At 33.5% G+C, this 18,452-nt stretch overlaps 2 protein-coding genes across 10 annotated transcripts in view; one reads left to right on the top strand and one right to left on the bottom strand.

Annotated features, from left to right (window-relative positions):
• Window positions 1-14,806, top strand: part of LOC127880324 (sushi domain-containing protein 2-like) — a 233,644-nt gene extending 218,838 nt beyond the window's left edge. For 6 of the 9 annotated variants that reach the window (XM_052427728.1, XM_052427723.1, XM_052427722.1 and 3 more), the window contains exons 6-21: window positions 321-430; window positions 672-807; window positions 1,146-1,327; window positions 6,187-6,353; window positions 6,801-6,918; window positions 7,967-8,136; window positions 8,353-8,621; window positions 8,924-9,064; window positions 9,439-9,627; window positions 9,863-9,996; window positions 10,339-10,456; window positions 10,582-10,726; window positions 11,061-11,143; window positions 11,708-11,893; window positions 12,480-12,594; window positions 13,294-14,806. In XM_052427728.1, the coding sequence (XP_052283688.1) occupies window positions 321-430; window positions 672-807; window positions 1,146-1,327; window positions 6,187-6,353; window positions 6,801-6,918; window positions 7,967-8,136; window positions 8,353-8,621; window positions 8,924-9,064; window positions 9,439-9,627; window positions 9,863-9,996; window positions 10,339-10,456; window positions 10,582-10,726; window positions 11,061-11,143; window positions 11,708-11,893; window positions 12,480-12,594; window positions 13,294-13,351 (2,321 nt within the window). In that variant the 3' untranslated portion in view covers window positions 13,352-14,806. The remainder of the gene's footprint in view (window positions 1-320; window positions 431-671; window positions 808-1,145; window positions 1,328-6,186; window positions 6,354-6,800; window positions 6,919-7,966; window positions 8,137-8,352; window positions 8,622-8,923; window positions 9,065-9,438; window positions 9,628-9,862; window positions 9,997-10,338; window positions 10,457-10,581; window positions 10,727-11,060; window positions 11,144-11,707; window positions 11,894-12,479; window positions 12,595-13,293) is intronic. The other 3 variants (XM_052427725.1, XM_052427724.1, XM_052427726.1) reach the window with 3 other exon arrangements.
• The window catches only part of LOC127880329 (uncharacterized), a 230,487-nt gene that overhangs the window by 193,754 nt on the left and 18,281 nt on the right, over window positions 1-18,452 (bottom strand). The window lies entirely within an intron of this gene.

Genomic DNA, 18,452 nt, shown 5'->3' on the forward strand with positions numbered 1-18,452 from the left:
TTATTGTATTAAGTTAATGATTTGTCATTTTAATTGGTTTTAAATGAAATCATACCTAGTGGTTTTTAACAGTACAAATTACGAAATTGGGATCACAACATTAATGCATCGCATTCTATTGATATATTATATTAACCCTTTGTAAAGATTTATACATTAATATACAAATACCGATTTACAAATTTCACATCATTCAAACAAACTATATTGAAAAGTGTATTAGATCGATATAGTAATAAACAACATCGTATGTGTGTATAGAAGCTACTGACGTGCACAAGCATATTTATACCGTATGCAATCGATTTTTTTTACTTTAGACAAACTCACTACATACCCAACGTACGCTGGAATGTTCGGCGGACGAATGATTGACGTGTCTGGACCCTGTTTCAATCGAACGGAGACGTACACATGCAGATTCGGAGAAGTATGTTCGCAGTAAAGACTTTATGTTCATTATAATTTTACATCTACAACATATACCGAAAAGTAATTTGGGAAACTACCTAAATGGACCAGTAAACTAAATGTCATTTCATTTGATAGACAGATGACATTGGAATTCAAAAACAGAATGATGTTATGAATGGTTTTTTAAACATTTAATTTCCAAGATTAAATCATCTCCATAGCGACGGAATTGTTTAGTTTCATTTTATTTTTTTTAGGGACCTGATGAGAGTAAAGCCATATACTTAAGCCCAAATCGGGTACGCTGCATGGTGCCCCGTCTGTTGTTCAGAGACAACACTACCCTGTCTCTTCAAGCAAATGGCCAAACCTACACTGCGGATTTCTACATAGGTGATTGGCATTAATATCTTACATTTTATAACATATAACACTGCTGTTGACGTTATGGATTCAGGATCATGATGTTGGCACTAAAACGACTAACTTTTGAATTAAACATAATACTGTAAGTGATTGTCGACATAAATAATGAAATATCGAGTCGGATTGGTGCCCGGTAAGCAAAATGTGTACCACTATCCAAATCTAACAATATGAATAAACATATAATACATACTTGTTAAGTTTTCATGTAAATGCATTTGTACATTTTAAAGCGAGCATTTAAATAAAATATTTTTTTAACTAGGTAGTTGACAATGACAATTCCTCTTTATAATTATTTGTAGTTTTTCCTGGAAGGCTGACCCGAGAGGAATCCGTAGGTGCTGTGAGGAGCAAGGAGGACATGGGGTGGTATGCGAGTGATCCTTCTACTTTGACCTTGACATGGGGAAAAAACTTGCTTAGCAGCAACCCTGAAGACCGCGTAGAAGTAAACTTGATTGGTTACAAAGAATTTGACAACAAGGTAATTGCTTTTTCCCTTAAGACGATAACAGTTAATTTGCTACAAATATGAAAGTCATGATCATGCGTTAACATTCTGTGAACTTTTATACCGCGTCTGCTTGTCTGTTAGATTAAGTAAATTGTGGGTGATAATTTTGTGAGTTGCAAGTTTATGCATGATGCTAAGTGGTTATTATGTTATTTCATTGCATATGCATTCTGCTATATGCCATTTAGTTTCTTGCGTTAATGGTAAAGTAGAATAACAATAACCAAACTTTAATATTGGAACAAAAAGGGAACTAGGATTTTCGATATATATCACACGCTAAACATATTTGCTCCTACCAATTACACCTATAAATCAATAAGCTGGCACTTATTTCATTCATAGAGTACATTATTATATATTACATTATTACATTATTATATCAGTTGGCATTCGTGTTGTTACTAGACATATGAAGCACATCCTCATTCAAATGATACTAGTTTATGATAGTGATGTAATTACAGAATATCATGTCTTAGATTTGTATTTGTATTCCAATTTTAATAGCAACATACATGACCGTTCGATACACGATAAAAAAAGTCATATGCAATGTGTGTATAAAATAAGCTCCTCCAATGATATGTTCATTCATAAAATATAATTTAGACAATACATATGTAATAGGACAAATATAAAACATGGACTGACATAGGCATGTTTCGGATTTAGAGATTGGTCGTGCTAATTGGTAAGTTGTTATTGTGTACATAATGGATTATAGTGAATATATGAATGAATTAGTGAATGGCTGGCTGTAAGTGGTTACTGGTTACTCTGAACATTCATTTTTCGTAGATATGCCTAAACAGATATGAAAAAGCAAATTAATAATTTTCAAAACCACATAAGAATGCAAACAAGACAATGTTTTATGGCGGACAATAGCGATTTAAACATTGTTCCATTGGATATATCTTGTCCCTTTCTAAATTATCTTGATGAATTGTAAATGCCCATTCGATTATATGTTAACTGCAAGAACTTCTTTTCCTTTCCTACTAATGATTTACATATTAATAAGTAGAATATTATTAAAAACTATGTTGCTTTGTGCCCAGTAGCACACGTATTTATTATTGCTTTCGACTTATTGGACTTAAACATGTGTTTGTTAACCAAAACTAATATGATAAATCTAATATTCAAAGTTATTGTATTTAGATAGATAGATAGATTTATTTCGGCAAGGAATGCATACAAGGGCATTTACAACATGTACAAAATATAAAATATAACATACATGAAAATAAATATACCATTACATACATACCAACACCAAGGATAACACAAAAATGGGTAAACCCATATTTCCATTGTGGTCCTTTTTTAAAGATTGAATCATGAGAGCTTATGAATGGAACGGTCGTTGACCCACAGGATATTGGTCTTTACATAAACCAAGTAACGAAATTTACAAGAAATGGTCAGCTATGTGATGTTATGAGGAACACAGAAAGCGGAATGTTGTATGTAACTTGAGTGTTGTTGTGAATTAAAACCCCATTTGTAGTTTCAATGTTTATTCCAGTATTATAAACACAACCTGAAATACAATTGTATGCATTAAGGTTAATGTATAATTTGTACGTAATTACAAATATTAAATATTATATTATAAAATGCATCACTAAGATAAAATATATTAAACAATAAAAATAATAAAAATGGTGATGGTTGAAAATAAATAGAAATCTTTCCTGGCAGGGTAATTATCTAGTAAACTAAGTCGAAACAATAAACATGACGCTATAGAAGAATCAGAACTGGTCTTCCAATTGGCATTGTATAAACTGTCATGGTTTCTTGTAAAAAAGTGACAAGTTAGCTATTGTTGCTTGGTATAGATATGTTATTTGTATGTGCTCAATCCAAAAAGGGACGGTATTCATCTTTCACACACAACTGTACACTGGTAACACATATCATGCATGTAACGATAGCAGTAACACAAGGTAAAACACAATATGAACCATGCAATTTTCATTTCCCAATATGCAGTTGTCTTTCAGCATTGTTCATTTGTCATATAGCAACATAAAGGTGTCGATTTGCCTGGAACAATTTATCAACATGCATTTGCAAACTAATAATAAAAGTAAACACGCTCACGGCACTTAATCACGAGCGCCACCTCTTTTTTGAGATGAATTAATAAATGAGCCATTGCAACTTCCGAGGTGGCGCTCAGGCCCGGATGTTTTGAAATGTCATGTATAATTATACAGGGTGATTAGGTTTTATATGTTTTTTCAGCATATACCGCATTAGTTTTTAAAATCTGACAATGAAGTGCGATTCAGCGAAGATTAATTCATCCAAAACATACATTCTCAACCCATTTAAAACGTTAGAACCTTTAAAAGTTGTGGCATGGTGGAGTTTTTAAAAAGCGTTTTGAAGAGTTGTTCCTTCGTGACTAGCAAATTTTCACCCAAGTAAATCGCTAACGACATCAATCGAATGTGTACAACATATATTAGATGTTGCATGCACACCCATATTGACCTTTTGCCGACGCAATATATACTTTTGCATTTTTCCAAAAAAGATGGAGCCTATGCTTAGGAGATGGCGCTAATGATAGGTGGGGGCGCCAATTCAGGATGTATCAATTAAAAGTCGTATCGCAAATGCATCATCACAGGCGCTAATGATAGGAGGTGGCGCCAATTCAGGGTGTTTCAATTAAAAGTCGTATCGCAAATGCATCATCACAGGCGCTAATGATAGGAGGTGGCGCCAATTCAGGGTGTATCAATTAAAAGTCGTATCGCAACGGCATCATCACTTGACGTACATTTGATAGATAATGTTATTTGTTATATTTACGTTATCTTTCAACGTGCATACAAAGGTCCAAATCTTTACAGAACATAAAGACATTCTGTAATAAATAAGATGTAGTTTTTTTAAATATATAAGATCTCAACTCAATTTAGAAGTCACCAACATGTATACAACATATTGTACGATATGTACCAAAAATGTGTAATACTAAATAAAACCAATAACTAAATTATCAACATTATCAAAATAGTTCATCGACAGCATATTTTTTTATACAGTATGATAATTCACGAAATAAATATAATACTTCTTCTTGAAACGATGATTTGTGTTCCTTAATCCAAATGCTTAATTAGTCCCCTACGGGTTTCACCGGAGGGGACTTATGGTTTTGTCTCCGTCCGTCCGTCCGTCACACTTTTCTGGATCCTGCGATAACTTTAAAAGTTTGTAATATTTTTTCATGAAACTTGGAACATAGATAGATGGCAATATGGACATTATGCACGTCATTTCATTTTGTTCCTACGTCAAAATTATGGTTGCTATGGCAACAAATAGACTAGAAATACTGCTGAAAATGGTGGTTTTTCTGGATCCTGCGATAACTTTTAAAGTTCTTAATATTTTTTCATGAAACTTGAAATATAGATAGATGGAAATATGGACATTATGCACATCATTTCATTTCGTTCCGACGTAAAAAATTCTGGTTGCTATGGCAACAAATAGACTAGAACTACTGAAAATGGTGGTTTTCTGGATCCTGCGATAAATTTTAAAGTTCTAAATATTTTTTCATGTAACTTGAAACATGGATAGATGGGAATATGGACATTATGCACGTCATTTCATTTCGTTCCGACGTAAAAAATTCTGGTTACTATGGCAACAAATAGACTAGAAATACTGCTGAAAATGGTGGTTTTCTGGATCCTGCAATAACTTTTAAAGTTCTTAATATTTTTTCATGAAACTTGAAACATGGATAGATGGCAATATCGACATTATGCACGTCATTTCATTTTGTTCCTAAATAACAAATTTTGGTTGCTATTGCAACACATATATATAAAAAAAATCTGAAATTTCTGACAATGGTGGAGCCGGTAGGAGACTTATATTGCCTGAAAATAGTCTTGTTTACTAAAAGGCCATGGTCAACGAATCTTAATAAGGCTCATATATGTTGTTTTGTCCACTAACAACTCCAACAAATGAAGAAAGCTTAGTCTTTTTTTTCGTTAACTTTTTTGTATTATACATGTTAAATATTCTTATCTTACAAAGACGAACTTTTAAATCCATCAAGACATTATTACAAAACTACTTTTTCTAATTAAAAACGCTCGGACTCATTTCCTGAAGTAGTCAACTTACATAAATAAATGTAAGTCCTGTAAACATAACATAAACCATTACATAAAATATGTCACTTTAAAAAAGCTTCAATTGTGCATTTGCGCCACCTCCTATTCTAAGCGCCACCTCTTTGGCATTGGCTCCCTTTTTGAAAAAATGCAAATTTATCTATTAGATCGGCTAGAAGCCGATGGTTTTGTGCATGAATTAATTTGTACACGTTCAAAGCAATCATTTAATGTAATGAGCGATTTAATTAGCTGAGAGTGTGCTCGTCACACAGGCAAAACATCAACATATAAAGGTCCTCACGTTTCCGAATGGGTTGTGATTGTATGTTTCAGTACATATCTTTGGATGAATTTATCTTTGCTGAATCGCACTACATTGGCCGATTTTTTAAAACAATGCGAAAGATGATGAAAACATATAAAACCTAATCACCCTGTACAATTATTCGTTAAATATCAAAACATCCGGGCCTGAGCGTCACCTCGGAAGTAGCATTGGCTCATTTATGTATGCATCTCAAAAAGAGTTGACGCCCGTGATTAACGACCGTGACACTTCCAACCCAGTTTTTCTGTGCAAACGTAAAAGAACATAATATATTACTACTATTCTTATCTGATAAGCAATTGGAAACATTTTAAACACTTTTGTCGAATTCTTAGGCCTCCTTCACGCTTCTATCGCGTCTCGGCAGCAACATCTCTGCCTTGGCTCTTAAATACACTCTGGACGACCCAAAGCAACATCAATGCTCGGGAACCAACTGCGAGTATGAGCTCGGATTGCTGGAGGTCAAACTGATCGGCGATGCAAAACCGATAAAATATATGTAAGTGCTTGAAATGTTTTAATTAGAAGAAAAAAAAAGGTTGGAGAAACCTCTGTATAGTTCATTTGTTTGTCAACATTGAGTATTACTTAAAATCTTTCTCTGTCCGTTTGTAGTTAAAAGGTTATACTGATCTGCCATGTTTAAATTTATGAGTGGTTATATTTCTTTATGTTGCGTATATTTAGCTTACTAACGCCTCAAAAAAGTAATGTTGCAAACTAAGCCTGCCATTTATTTTTTCACGTATATTTAATAAATTTAATAAAGGGATAAACTATTTCCCATTATTGTAGGTCAAGTTAATTTTGTTTTCGTTTCCTGCACGCACATTTAACGTTGAATTATGCTTCGTGCAGTTGGGAAATAAAGAATAGTTATTACTGCTACGGGTTAGGAGACTTATAAGAAGAAAGATTTATTATGTTTTTGTCTGATTGCCAACAGGTACCTGTCAAGCAATGTTATCCTGCTGGGTTGGTACGTTCGGAGTGTAAACTTAGCGAAATATGGCACGAACTGGGCAGCAGACCTCTGTTTACGCTGGTACAACAAAGACAAGAAGGTGCGCCAATGATGTGAATTGTTTAAAAATACGTTTCCTAAGTAAAATAATAAAATAATTGAATAATAAACTTGATAAAGCATAACTAAAATGTTTAAGGATTTGCATATACTTTATTGTTATGTTAGATTATGGCGTGTCAAACATTACAAAATTTAATGTTTTCATATTTACCTTTCCATATGTTGATTGTAAAACATTCATAGTTATATGTTTCACAATTTGCATTTTGGGAACTGTCTAATGTTACAATCCAAAAATCATGTATCCCCCTTTGGAGAGTACTTCCTATTTCCCTTTCTCTTATAGTTTGAATGCCATTTAGCCATCGTACCACTTCTGTTTGTGACTATTTCCTGTATGCTATGCGTGTCTTCAACATTTTGGTACACTTCGTTGGGGACTACATTGAAAGATATACGTTTCGAGAGCATTCATTGAAATACTATGCTTTTGTCGAAATCACACTGACTAAACCCTGTTTTCCGAGGTTGCCTGCATTTTGGAGATTTTTAGTTTCTGAGAAGTTGTGATAATGTATTTTGTTTGAATTATTGAAAGAGTAAGGATCTATCTTTAAACATGAGTCCAGGAACAATTTGATGTATGATAGAGGCAAGAGCAATGTTTTGCAAGTTGGCAGTTTTATAGTCTGACCTTACGGGGTTTGGAATTAGTGTAATCTTACCTTTGACCACAAATAAAGGCAAATATCGAACACATTTATGAACTTATACAACATAACTTGTTCCATACATATACATGATTTTACCGTATACATATTATGGTTTTAAAGAATAAATGTTAACAAGTATACATCATAATTTTGGAAATATATAACGTTCTACCACAATATGAGAGCATACGTAACATGTATTAGCGTTCATTACTTGTTGCGGAATATTTAATTGGCGGTTTGTATATTTTAAGAACATAACAAGTTATGATTGTCGACTGTGGACACATTTTATATATATACATCCGATACGAAATGTTGACATTCGACCTACTATATTTTTGTTGTTATACAATGTCCATGTGTTTTAAGGATAAGAGCTGGGTGGGTGACTTGCTCAGTTGTCCCTGCTCGCTGCAGCAGGCCATCTTGGACTTTGGCCGTTTTCAACCCGACGATGGGTGCAAGCTTCAAAATGCCCATGTTAAAGGCAACTGCTTTTACCACGATGCCGTCCACTGTGTCAGAGCAGTGCAACCAACGTAAATAAGATTGAGTTTATAAATTAAAAAGGATTAGAAACATACATTTATATATATTTCGTACGACACACTGATCCAAACTCAAGTCAATTGCACACACATTCTATCTTAATGATATTTTGATTCCAATAAAAGTCTAATACAACCATTAGAACTATGCAAGCACATCAATAAATACAAGTAAGTAAACACGTGTGATTTGATGTACCTGTATAGCGGCCTAGCGGGAAACCAGTGCTGTTACAGTAGCTCTGGGATCCTTGTACACACGGCGGACTCATTTGGAGGCAGTACCCCGGACAAGGCACATGACTGGGGTGCCGCGCCATATATCAAAGCGAGATACGTACCACTCATGTCCCATTGGTTGGACGATCTTGTAACATTACACTATTGCTGCGTTTGGACCGCCAATAAGTCCTGCGATTATTATATGGACTTAAGGCCTACCACTGACTGTACAGGTTACACCCCGCCATTACCAGGTACTTGTTATATAAGCATACGTTATATTTACTTGAAGAAAAAATACTACACATATTTTTTTCTTTTAAATATATTGCTTGGGTAGGCGATTCACATGCTGAAGATATTTTGAGTTTAAAAACTGTTTACGCAATTAGAGTGAGTACCCTTATATTCCGCCAATGAACAGTGTTACTGATGTTATAACAAAAGCGAATGTGCTAAAGTAAATATAATACAATACATTTAAACTGAAACCCGTCTGCTAAGCTGTTAGCGGTGGAATAACATGTAAAGCCATTTAATAACGCATGTTTTCCAGCGACCGTTTATGGTCAAGGTCATGTGATGACCTTTGGCAAAGTATCGCATCGAATGCGCGGACCTGGGGATTATATTCTCTTCAGGAGTGGAAACACAGAAATCCAGGGGCGCTTCGAACGGAATCTTTACCGAACTGAGGGTATATTATTTATAAAGTTGTGTTTAAAGTTCGCTAAATATCTTAAACATAGTTGAAAAGGAGCATAATGGTAATTGCTACAACAAGACTTAACAAACAATTACGTACATAATTCCGAACATACATAATTCCGAACGTGAATTTATAACTTTATTAATGCTAACATTGAATGCTAATTTTTGATTCTCAGTTAAGTCATGTACTATATTAATTTGAAAATTCCATTGTTGATAACAAGTGATGCGAACGAAATGCTAGGAAGTATTATGCATTTCTAGCTATATACATGACTGAAAAACGCTAGCTTCATTATCGTATACATGTATATCAATTGAATGTTATTTAAAAATAGTTGGCATGGGATTATGTTTTAGGAAATATTACAATTTCTGACACTGTGACCCTTGTGGCAGTGGCCGTTCTGGACCGAGGGACGTCAGACCGGGTGGAGATTGAGCTCCGTGGTCCTGAGTACGACCGCAGAACTCAGCAGCTCAATGTGCGAGTCAACGGGCAATACATATCGTACGACCAGAAATCAATGTATTGGCAAGATTACAAAGGTGCAGAAACTTACAGTTTAACCCCACACTTTTCATTTTTGAGAAAGTTGAAATAAGTTTTATAAATTATATAGCATATTTATATGAATGAAAAGTATTGTGTTGGAAGCATGCATCATGTTGTTCTTTATTTCATGCGCTTAAAAAGCCAACATAAAGAAGCAAACAGCAAAACAAATAATGCAAAAGCTGTCACGCAATAACCTGTAAGCGAATATAGTTTTAATATCTCCAGGAGTGGCTATAGTAAACACAGACGAGAGGAATAAGCAGTCCAACTTCACCGTGATGCTGACCAATGGTATTGGCTTCCAGGTTGCAGAGGCTGCGAACACGCTTCAGATGGATCTCCTGGTGCCAAGATCATATGTATGTATATGCATGTGTTGCAGTTGTCAGGTACACTGATTGTCTGATCAGAAAAAAGATATAAAACAATTAACTGGTTTAAAAAAAATTGGTTTAACAACTTATCGCTGATATGAGAATAAGTTAATGTTACGTAGTTGTTCAAATATAAAGATATGTATGTATCACAGTATTTTATACTCGACATGATTTGTACATAGCAAAATCTATTTTAGTTCAAATGAGAAATACACGTGAAGATTAAGATTATTGTAATGGGAGGGAACAATTAACATGTCTCATTTTAATTCGGTTAAATCGAATATGTTGTTTTCAAGCTATTGATTTTCTGTTGCCTTACAGAAACGGTTCTCTGGTTTGTTCGGGACATTGTCTGGAGAAATGCTACTGCCAACTGATACAATAATAGATGTGAACAGTCCTAATCCATCCGAAAAATACAACCAATTCCAACTTGCTTGTATGTAATATCGCACGTCAAGAGTTAATTATTACCTTTGTTAGTTGCATTTAAATTTGAATGGCATTTATGTAAAAATATTGTAATGATTCCCTGTTTTGATTCTGATTCCTTAAATGTTGTAGGGGCCGTTACGGAAAGTAACAGTCTGTTCCAAACTTTCCTGCCGGCAAACGACCCCGTCATTTTAAGACCGACCCCCTTGGCGGGGAAGGACAATACATCTCCTGATTATTGTATGGGAAACCAGGACTGCATCTTTGACTTCAGGTATCAGCAATGTGAACTATTATATTTTTCACGATATAACACTAACGCCGATACAAAAATACGGCATTCTGAAGTTGAATTATTTAAAAATAATTGTTTCTCACAAGGCAGGAAAGTTTAACGCCTTCGCCATTTGCTTGTCTGTTTATCTACATATATGAAGTCTTCCGGTAAAACGGTTGTGGTGTTCACATTATATTTTAAGGACGAATTTACATATCTTAATGGTTAATATAACTGAACAAAACGTATAAAAACAGGGGAGTGCACCAATGGGAACATTATCAAATAAGAATATGTTTTGTGGTAGCGTTTTATTATGCTAACTTCGCAGGCACACGGGGTCTGAAGCCATTGCTAGAAGCAGCCAGAAAGCAGCGGAAAGATATGCTTCCCTTTATGAGGCATTGACGCCTGGTATGTTAACGCCATATATATTGATGGTTTTATATAATTGTTTGATCTTGTTGGATAGTTGTATATATCGTTGAACGATTGTGTGACTAAAGCCGTCGTGAGCGTTGACACTTAAAATGCTATGCTTTGACCGTACTTAATTGTTATAAAATAAAAATATATTGGTATTAAGATGTACAAATATATAATGAAATTAATGCAAAATGTTAGAACTATTCAGAATTCAAATGTTTAAGTGTCAACGTTGTTGATCCTCGTGTGCAGATACACTGTTTACTCATTTGAATGAAGACTGTCAATTTTACATTCAGATCTAACTGAAAATAACTTATAGTTTCGTTTACATGTTTTGATAAAAAGAAGATTAAACAAATCATAACAAAATCAGTAACGAGCCGTAGTTCGTTGTTCAGAGCTTGTTAATGAGAATCACTTGTTATGAATCCAAACAAGGTAAAAAATACACAAGTTATAAAACACAAAACGATAAAAAAAATCATTGAACCTATATTTTATGTCAATGATATTTGTTAATTGTTTTTTTCCATATGACGCAAATCTCAGTACGAGTTTGTGGCTTACTAGACGTTCCCCGATCAATCAAAACAAACTTTGACTACACTCTGGGAACCACCACTACGATCGCAAGCTGCAGAGTGGGTGAGCTGAAGGGAACCAAAACATATGAATGTGTTGCAACCACCAATACTACCCAGGAATGGTCACCTACCGTAGATGCAGTCTGTGAAGGTAGGTGGTTAGTCAAGTTTCGAGAATAATGCATATCTTATATGTTAGAGGTGATCTTATGATAGAAGTGAGCTTATTTAAAAAAAAAAATATTTTATGACAAATGAAATAACTATTTTTAAATATTTTCAGATCAATAAAATGACACACATACACTTTCCCTATTCACAAGTAGAAATTGATGACGATAAATGTCGCCTTTTCTGCAAATAGAAAAACAATTACCACGATATAAACATTAAAAGAAAAAAGCCAATATTTTACTAAGTTCACGAAACTAAATGACTAGAAAACAAAGTTTAATACTTACAATACTTGTTCTAATACGGATCGTATTTTACTTTCACAAACTCAATTGGAATTGAACCAGTGCATTGTGCATATTTCAGGTGACAATAAATATGAATGATGATATATAGAATATTATGTTAGTGTCTTTTGTACTTGAATTTAAATTACGAGTTGAAGAAGGTTTTAACCGGCAAGACTTGGCCTTTCAAAGACGAGAATGCTGACCACCCTGATAAATTATTAACTTATAGAACAAATATTCGCTTACAAAACAAATGCTTATACATGTTTCCAGTTAAATCCGATGAAACTGCAACTGGACTGATAGTTGGTATCACGTTTGCCGTCTGTTTGATGATTGCGGCGGCTATCGCAATTGCGATCGTTGTTATTCGGAAGAGAAGGACGAAGTAAGTTTGCAATTTATGGAGGTTATAATTTCACATTCTGCGATCAACTCCGTACCAAATGAGTTTAATAACCAATCACTATTTTTATGTTGATTGCATTTTTAATTTGAATGTCACAAGTTTTGTATTTTTTGCAAATTTAAAGGCGTTTAACGTTGTTTGCTGTGTTATTATTCAACGCTGTTTCTTTAACAACAGGTATCTGCACTATGCAAACAAATGACGATGAATGTGTATTTTTCTAATGTCACCACCAATGTCACAAATGTTTTGTTCTGAAACGACACAAACGTATTACATTATGATAGGAACATCGATATATCGGCATGTAATGCGATCATGAAGTTGATTCTCAAAAAATATGTTTATACTAGAAAAAAGCAGCGATATTAAAACTCTAGAAAGTATTTTTTACTTCAGCCTCTAATATAGAGACTTTACTATCATTATTGTGCAAAAGTCTTATCAATAGTCTTTTTTGTCTGAACTGTGTTTATGTTATAAGATCGATGAACCTTGGGAAAATGAACGCAGTTTTTATCATCCATGATTGAAACTTGTAAATAAATGCAAATATTTTTTTGTGATAATACAATATGATATATTTTCTTTGACATGTATGTTATATACTAAATATAGCAACTAATAGAGCAGACACACAGACCAAGCGATCCTACAACAATGTTGGCATTCTTTCAGGAGGTCTGGCGAGCCTCATACAACCGAAGAAATGGTAAAAATGAAAACGTCTGAATAAAAAGACAACGATGGAGAGGCCATCACTTGCGAGTGAAGACACAGATTTTTACATTTAATAACAAATGAGTAATCAGATACAGAATGTTAATATTAATCGGTTACCTTCTAAAATATATTTAAATGTAATATTTTTATCAGTGTGCTATATGCACAATTATACAAACATGGATATCAGGAACCAGTTTTTGAAACCCATCACGACAATAAAAATTTGTTTGTTTGTATTATGTTTTTGTAAGAAAAATGTTGACTTAAATTTGATCATTACACATGCTAACATTAACATCAAACAAAAGTACCATGACTATCGAAAAAAAACACACTAGTACACTAGTGTTGAAATAATAAAATGTTCATATATCAATTCGTTGGAAATTGACATTTCTTGATGTATAGAAAATTATTTGATTAATGACTGAATACTTTTGCCAGCGACATACGTGCAATTGATATAAACGTATTTTTTTACAAACTACAATATACTGTTATTAAACAAAACAATAGTTTTCATTTTGTAATTTTTGTTTTATTTATATGATTAAAAATATTGTAAGTTTTAATAGTGTATGAATTTCAATCACTGATTGGACCAGTAAATATGGACTTTTTACAAAAAGACATCTGTATATATATAACATAAACATATTGTTTTCATAACGCTCTACTTATAAATAACTCTTTCATATAAGGCAAACTATGGACTGCTATTTTTATAAGTATGGTACTCTCAATGTATATCTCTTCCAAAACGTGACAATTGCTTATGGTATAAGTGATATCATGTTTGTTATATTCATTCTCTTAATTGAAAATTAATTACTGAATTAACTTTTTAGATTGATATGTTTAAACTAAAACTGCACTTGTATTTTTTCGCTTTAGTATCCGGGGGAAAACTCGGAAGACCAAGTATTCAATATTGTAATAACTTCATGAGCCTATCACTGATCCATTGCCCAAAGCGGACGTGGGGTATTCGTGTTACACATATAATATCATATTGATTTATGTATGTATAGTTAAACATAATGTACCAATAAGATCTAAAAGTATTTTGGTTTTTTTACTTTTTGTAAACAATGGATATCGAATGAAAATTTCCAAATAAGGTTTTTCCTATGTATCTATATATTGAGATGGCATGCTGTTTATGTGTATTACTACATGTGCATGGTATGAGTTATTCTTAATCACATACATTTGTTAAATTCGCTGTTCCTACCATATTTTGAGATTTATGATTGCGTAAACTCCATCCTCTTTTAGATATTTGTATAATAAGAGTAATTAAGTGCTTGAAATTTTGTAATAATATGTGTTTCCAAATGTAATGCTATGCATGTTTATGTTTATCATGGTATACTAGTCCTTCGTTATTGGCTTTATTTAATATGTTTTCTTTGTCTTATTACCTATTGGAACTCATATACAATAAACTATCAAAGCTATCAAAGTGTTAACCTGGGACAAATACATTTAAAAATTGTGAATTATTGAATTACATTTTCATTCTCTGCTACTTTAGAACATCTCAAAATTGCACATACATATATCCTGAACAAAACGTCGGTTCATGATCATACAGGGCTTTTTTACATTATGAACACGTTTAGAAATCCTTGATAAGTGTCTTCGTCGACTTAATAGTCGGTTAAACTTCCAAATCTATGGCGTGTATGTTTTTGAATTCCTTATCTTTTGTCAAAGAAATATTTTGAAGATTGACCAGACACTTTACATTTTCATTTATAGGAAATAACGTACAATTCCGGCCATATTGTTTTCACACATCATGCACTCTAGGCACTTTGTTGACGTAACCCAACGAAGATGATATCTTTAAAATTATTATGAACAAACCTATTAATTTGTTATTTTCATTCAAAGTTGTTCAAGAGATCCAAACGTGTAAATGAGAAATCTAATTACATTACTCAAAGGGGTTTGGACATGATAAATTGAGAACTGTCCTGTCGGGCGTTGTTAAAACCCTATAGATTTTGTTTTCAAGCATAATGTAAAAACGGAAGAAAGCATCGAACGATGAATGATTGATGACGGACAGTGACTTGCCACATCAGCTCATCAATAGGCACTTCATACTCAGGGGTTAACTAAATGTTCAGTCCCATTATAGTCAACTGTTATGTCGACAAAAACAATTATAGTACACTCAAGTAGATTTGGTTAATTACAAAATGTTCAATATTCTTCATTGTTATATACTTTCTATTAACATGATCTGTTCACAGGGTGGACATTAGACAATGGCGTTATATATACGACATTAAATCAACAAAACCAAAAACACATGTTTATTACAATTTATATAAGCAAACTCAACACAAAACAACAAACCAAACCCTGCAAGCACTTATATGAATGAAAAAATATCGCCATAATTTATAATTGTCTAACTTTTGCAGTCAATCAGATGTTGTATCTCTTATGGGTTTTAAACATAATAACACTTAACCAAAAACATGAAATGTACATATAAAACAAAACATATTAATATAAAAAGATTCTGATATATGAATGATACGTTGTACTATGAGCGTAAACGATGTTGATTGCATTACCACTTATAATGCACGCGCAATGTTTATTATAATTACAAAACATGGTACATGTTTAAAAACAAACAACAAGAAATCCGTAAAAGTTTATCGGCTTTAATCTGTTGATCTTTCTTTAAAATATACATGTACCGTCTTTATAAGAGGCCCTCTTTAGAGTTTGGTTTGTTAAATTTTTTCCTTTTCCTCAAAAATTCGAAAACACAAATCAACAATCTATCGAAATGCAAAACAAGTTCGTATTTCTTTTCATTAGTTTTATTTTTGGGAGATATGTGCACCATTAAAACCATATTTAAATACTTAGGAAAATTAAAAAGTCTGCATAGCCAAGTGCTTCGCGTTTATTTGTATTTTATATCGAAAATCGGCGCCCGGAGTTGTGTTCGTGTTATAATTTTCCCAATGTTTCACTTGTACTGCCCTCTTTTCCTTGTTCCTGATTAAAACAGAATATGAACTGGGCCGGATTCAAAAACAATGAAATAAAGTATTTAGTTTGAGCTCATGGTTTACGAGTTCCTGAACAATGCTCGTTATATGCGCTCTTAACTTAAACAACACATATTCGAAACGTATAACATACGGATTGACATCTCTTGGTTTTGTATTATTATCTATTGTTTATCCACGAGTTAAAAAGTCCACCAACTCAATCTTGACTGCGAAACACGTAAAACAATTCATTTATCTGATCACTTGTGAATTTAAACTTATATAATATAGAAACTTGAATACTGATAAATACATTTTAATTGATATATAGTTTCACTATCAGTTTGAAAAGGTAGGAAACAAAGCATCTTCCGAGATGTTGTGATACTTAAATGGTCAAGTCGGTTGCCTTACTCTAGCATCTGCGACTTCAACTCGAACTCCGTGCTAGACGGACATTCTAAACAACGGTAGTCGGTATAAGCTACAGCATGGCCACGTAACTCTCTTCTAGCGCTGCTTAAATCGCATGTAATTGATACGCACACACAACACTCAACACATTTTACATACAAGTCGCCCCGTTGGTGCAAAAAGGTACCATGTGCCTTCTAGTTTCAATGCCACACGGAACCTTTTTGCACCCTGGGAGCGAATTAGCTGTAGTCAGTTAAAACTCTTCCTCTTCCCCTCTGCATAATATCGGGATCAATTAAAATTACGTAACACGTAAATCTATAAATTTATCTGATCCGTCTTGAATTGAAATTTCTATTCTAAAAAAAACAACAGAATACTCAAGATAAATTAAGATGTTGAGTTTATATTTTTGAAGAAATGAAGAATTTTAAGATAAATTACGCATATTCCATTAAGAATTGAACATTTGATAAACCGTCTACATTTTTCATTGCATATGAATAATTGTAGATTTTCAATATCAGTTTTAACACGAATGCAGCAAAGCATCTTCCGTGATTTTGTGATTTATCAATGTCGGTTTCCAGGCTCTTAAGTTAATGCGATTGTTACTCGACCAATGTGCTAAACGGACATCCTATATGAACGATAGTCGGTATAAGCTACAGAACGGCCACGGCGGTAACTCTCTTCTATCGCTTACTAAATCGCATGTAAATGATACGAACACACACAAATCTACAAACTCTGCATAGAATTGGCTGTAGTGAGTTAAAAGTCTTTCTCCCCCTCATTTTACAAATATCTCTGCCCTTTCCTGATGAATTGCAATTATGTTACAGAGTGATACTGTTTATAAATCGTAAAGATTCGTATTATTTTACTGATAAATGTTGATCTTTATCTCGCACGAATGCACTGGATTGACTATCAAATTGTTTAAATGTCTTTATTCATTTTGTACCGTTATAACTCATACACAAGTAACTCAAATAATAGTTCTTTGCTCTTTCTTCAGTTGTTAACATTATGTTGCCAGGTCCATATAATTCTTTAAATTAGTTTTGCATGCAATATTCCAAGTTCATGTAATTCTCCAAGTAACTAATTACGTTTCCAAGATATGGCAAAATCAGCCCAAATCCATCCGGATAGGACCCCACCCCAATGGGTTAAATCCTTCTTCTCCTGTTGCGTAGATATTTCTGCTTATATACATGTATCGTTACATAAACATGTCAAATTAATGGGTCAAACTAATTTGTTGAACTGCATAATTTTTATGTTGGCGTATTTATCATCTGATAATTACACACAAACAAACATCAATTAACCATGTAATCTTGTCAAGATCTATAATTAAAACGGGCTGAACCCAGTTGCAAGCGTGCGTCTACTGTCAATAAACTAATAAGTCTCGGGTTATATTGACGTATATATACTATATAGGGCATTCATTTTTGCGAACCCAGATGTATACCTGAATCATGTGACAATCTATTCTTGATCTAAAATTGTACAATCGTATGAACTTTTATTGTCTTAATAATCAATACGATATTGAAAGAACGATACCAATCGTTCTGCAGTAACGTCGTAAATTATGGCTCCGAGCTTGAAAATTGGCAGGACGTGCACGTTCGAGTAGACACGAACTCCGGATCA

The sequence above is a fragment of the Dreissena polymorpha genome, chromosome 4, assembly GCF_020536995.1.
Source record: "Dreissena polymorpha isolate Duluth1 chromosome 4, UMN_Dpol_1.0, whole genome shotgun sequence".
Classification (NCBI taxonomy): Eukaryota; Metazoa; Mollusca; class Bivalvia; order Myida; family Dreissenidae; genus Dreissena; species Dreissena polymorpha.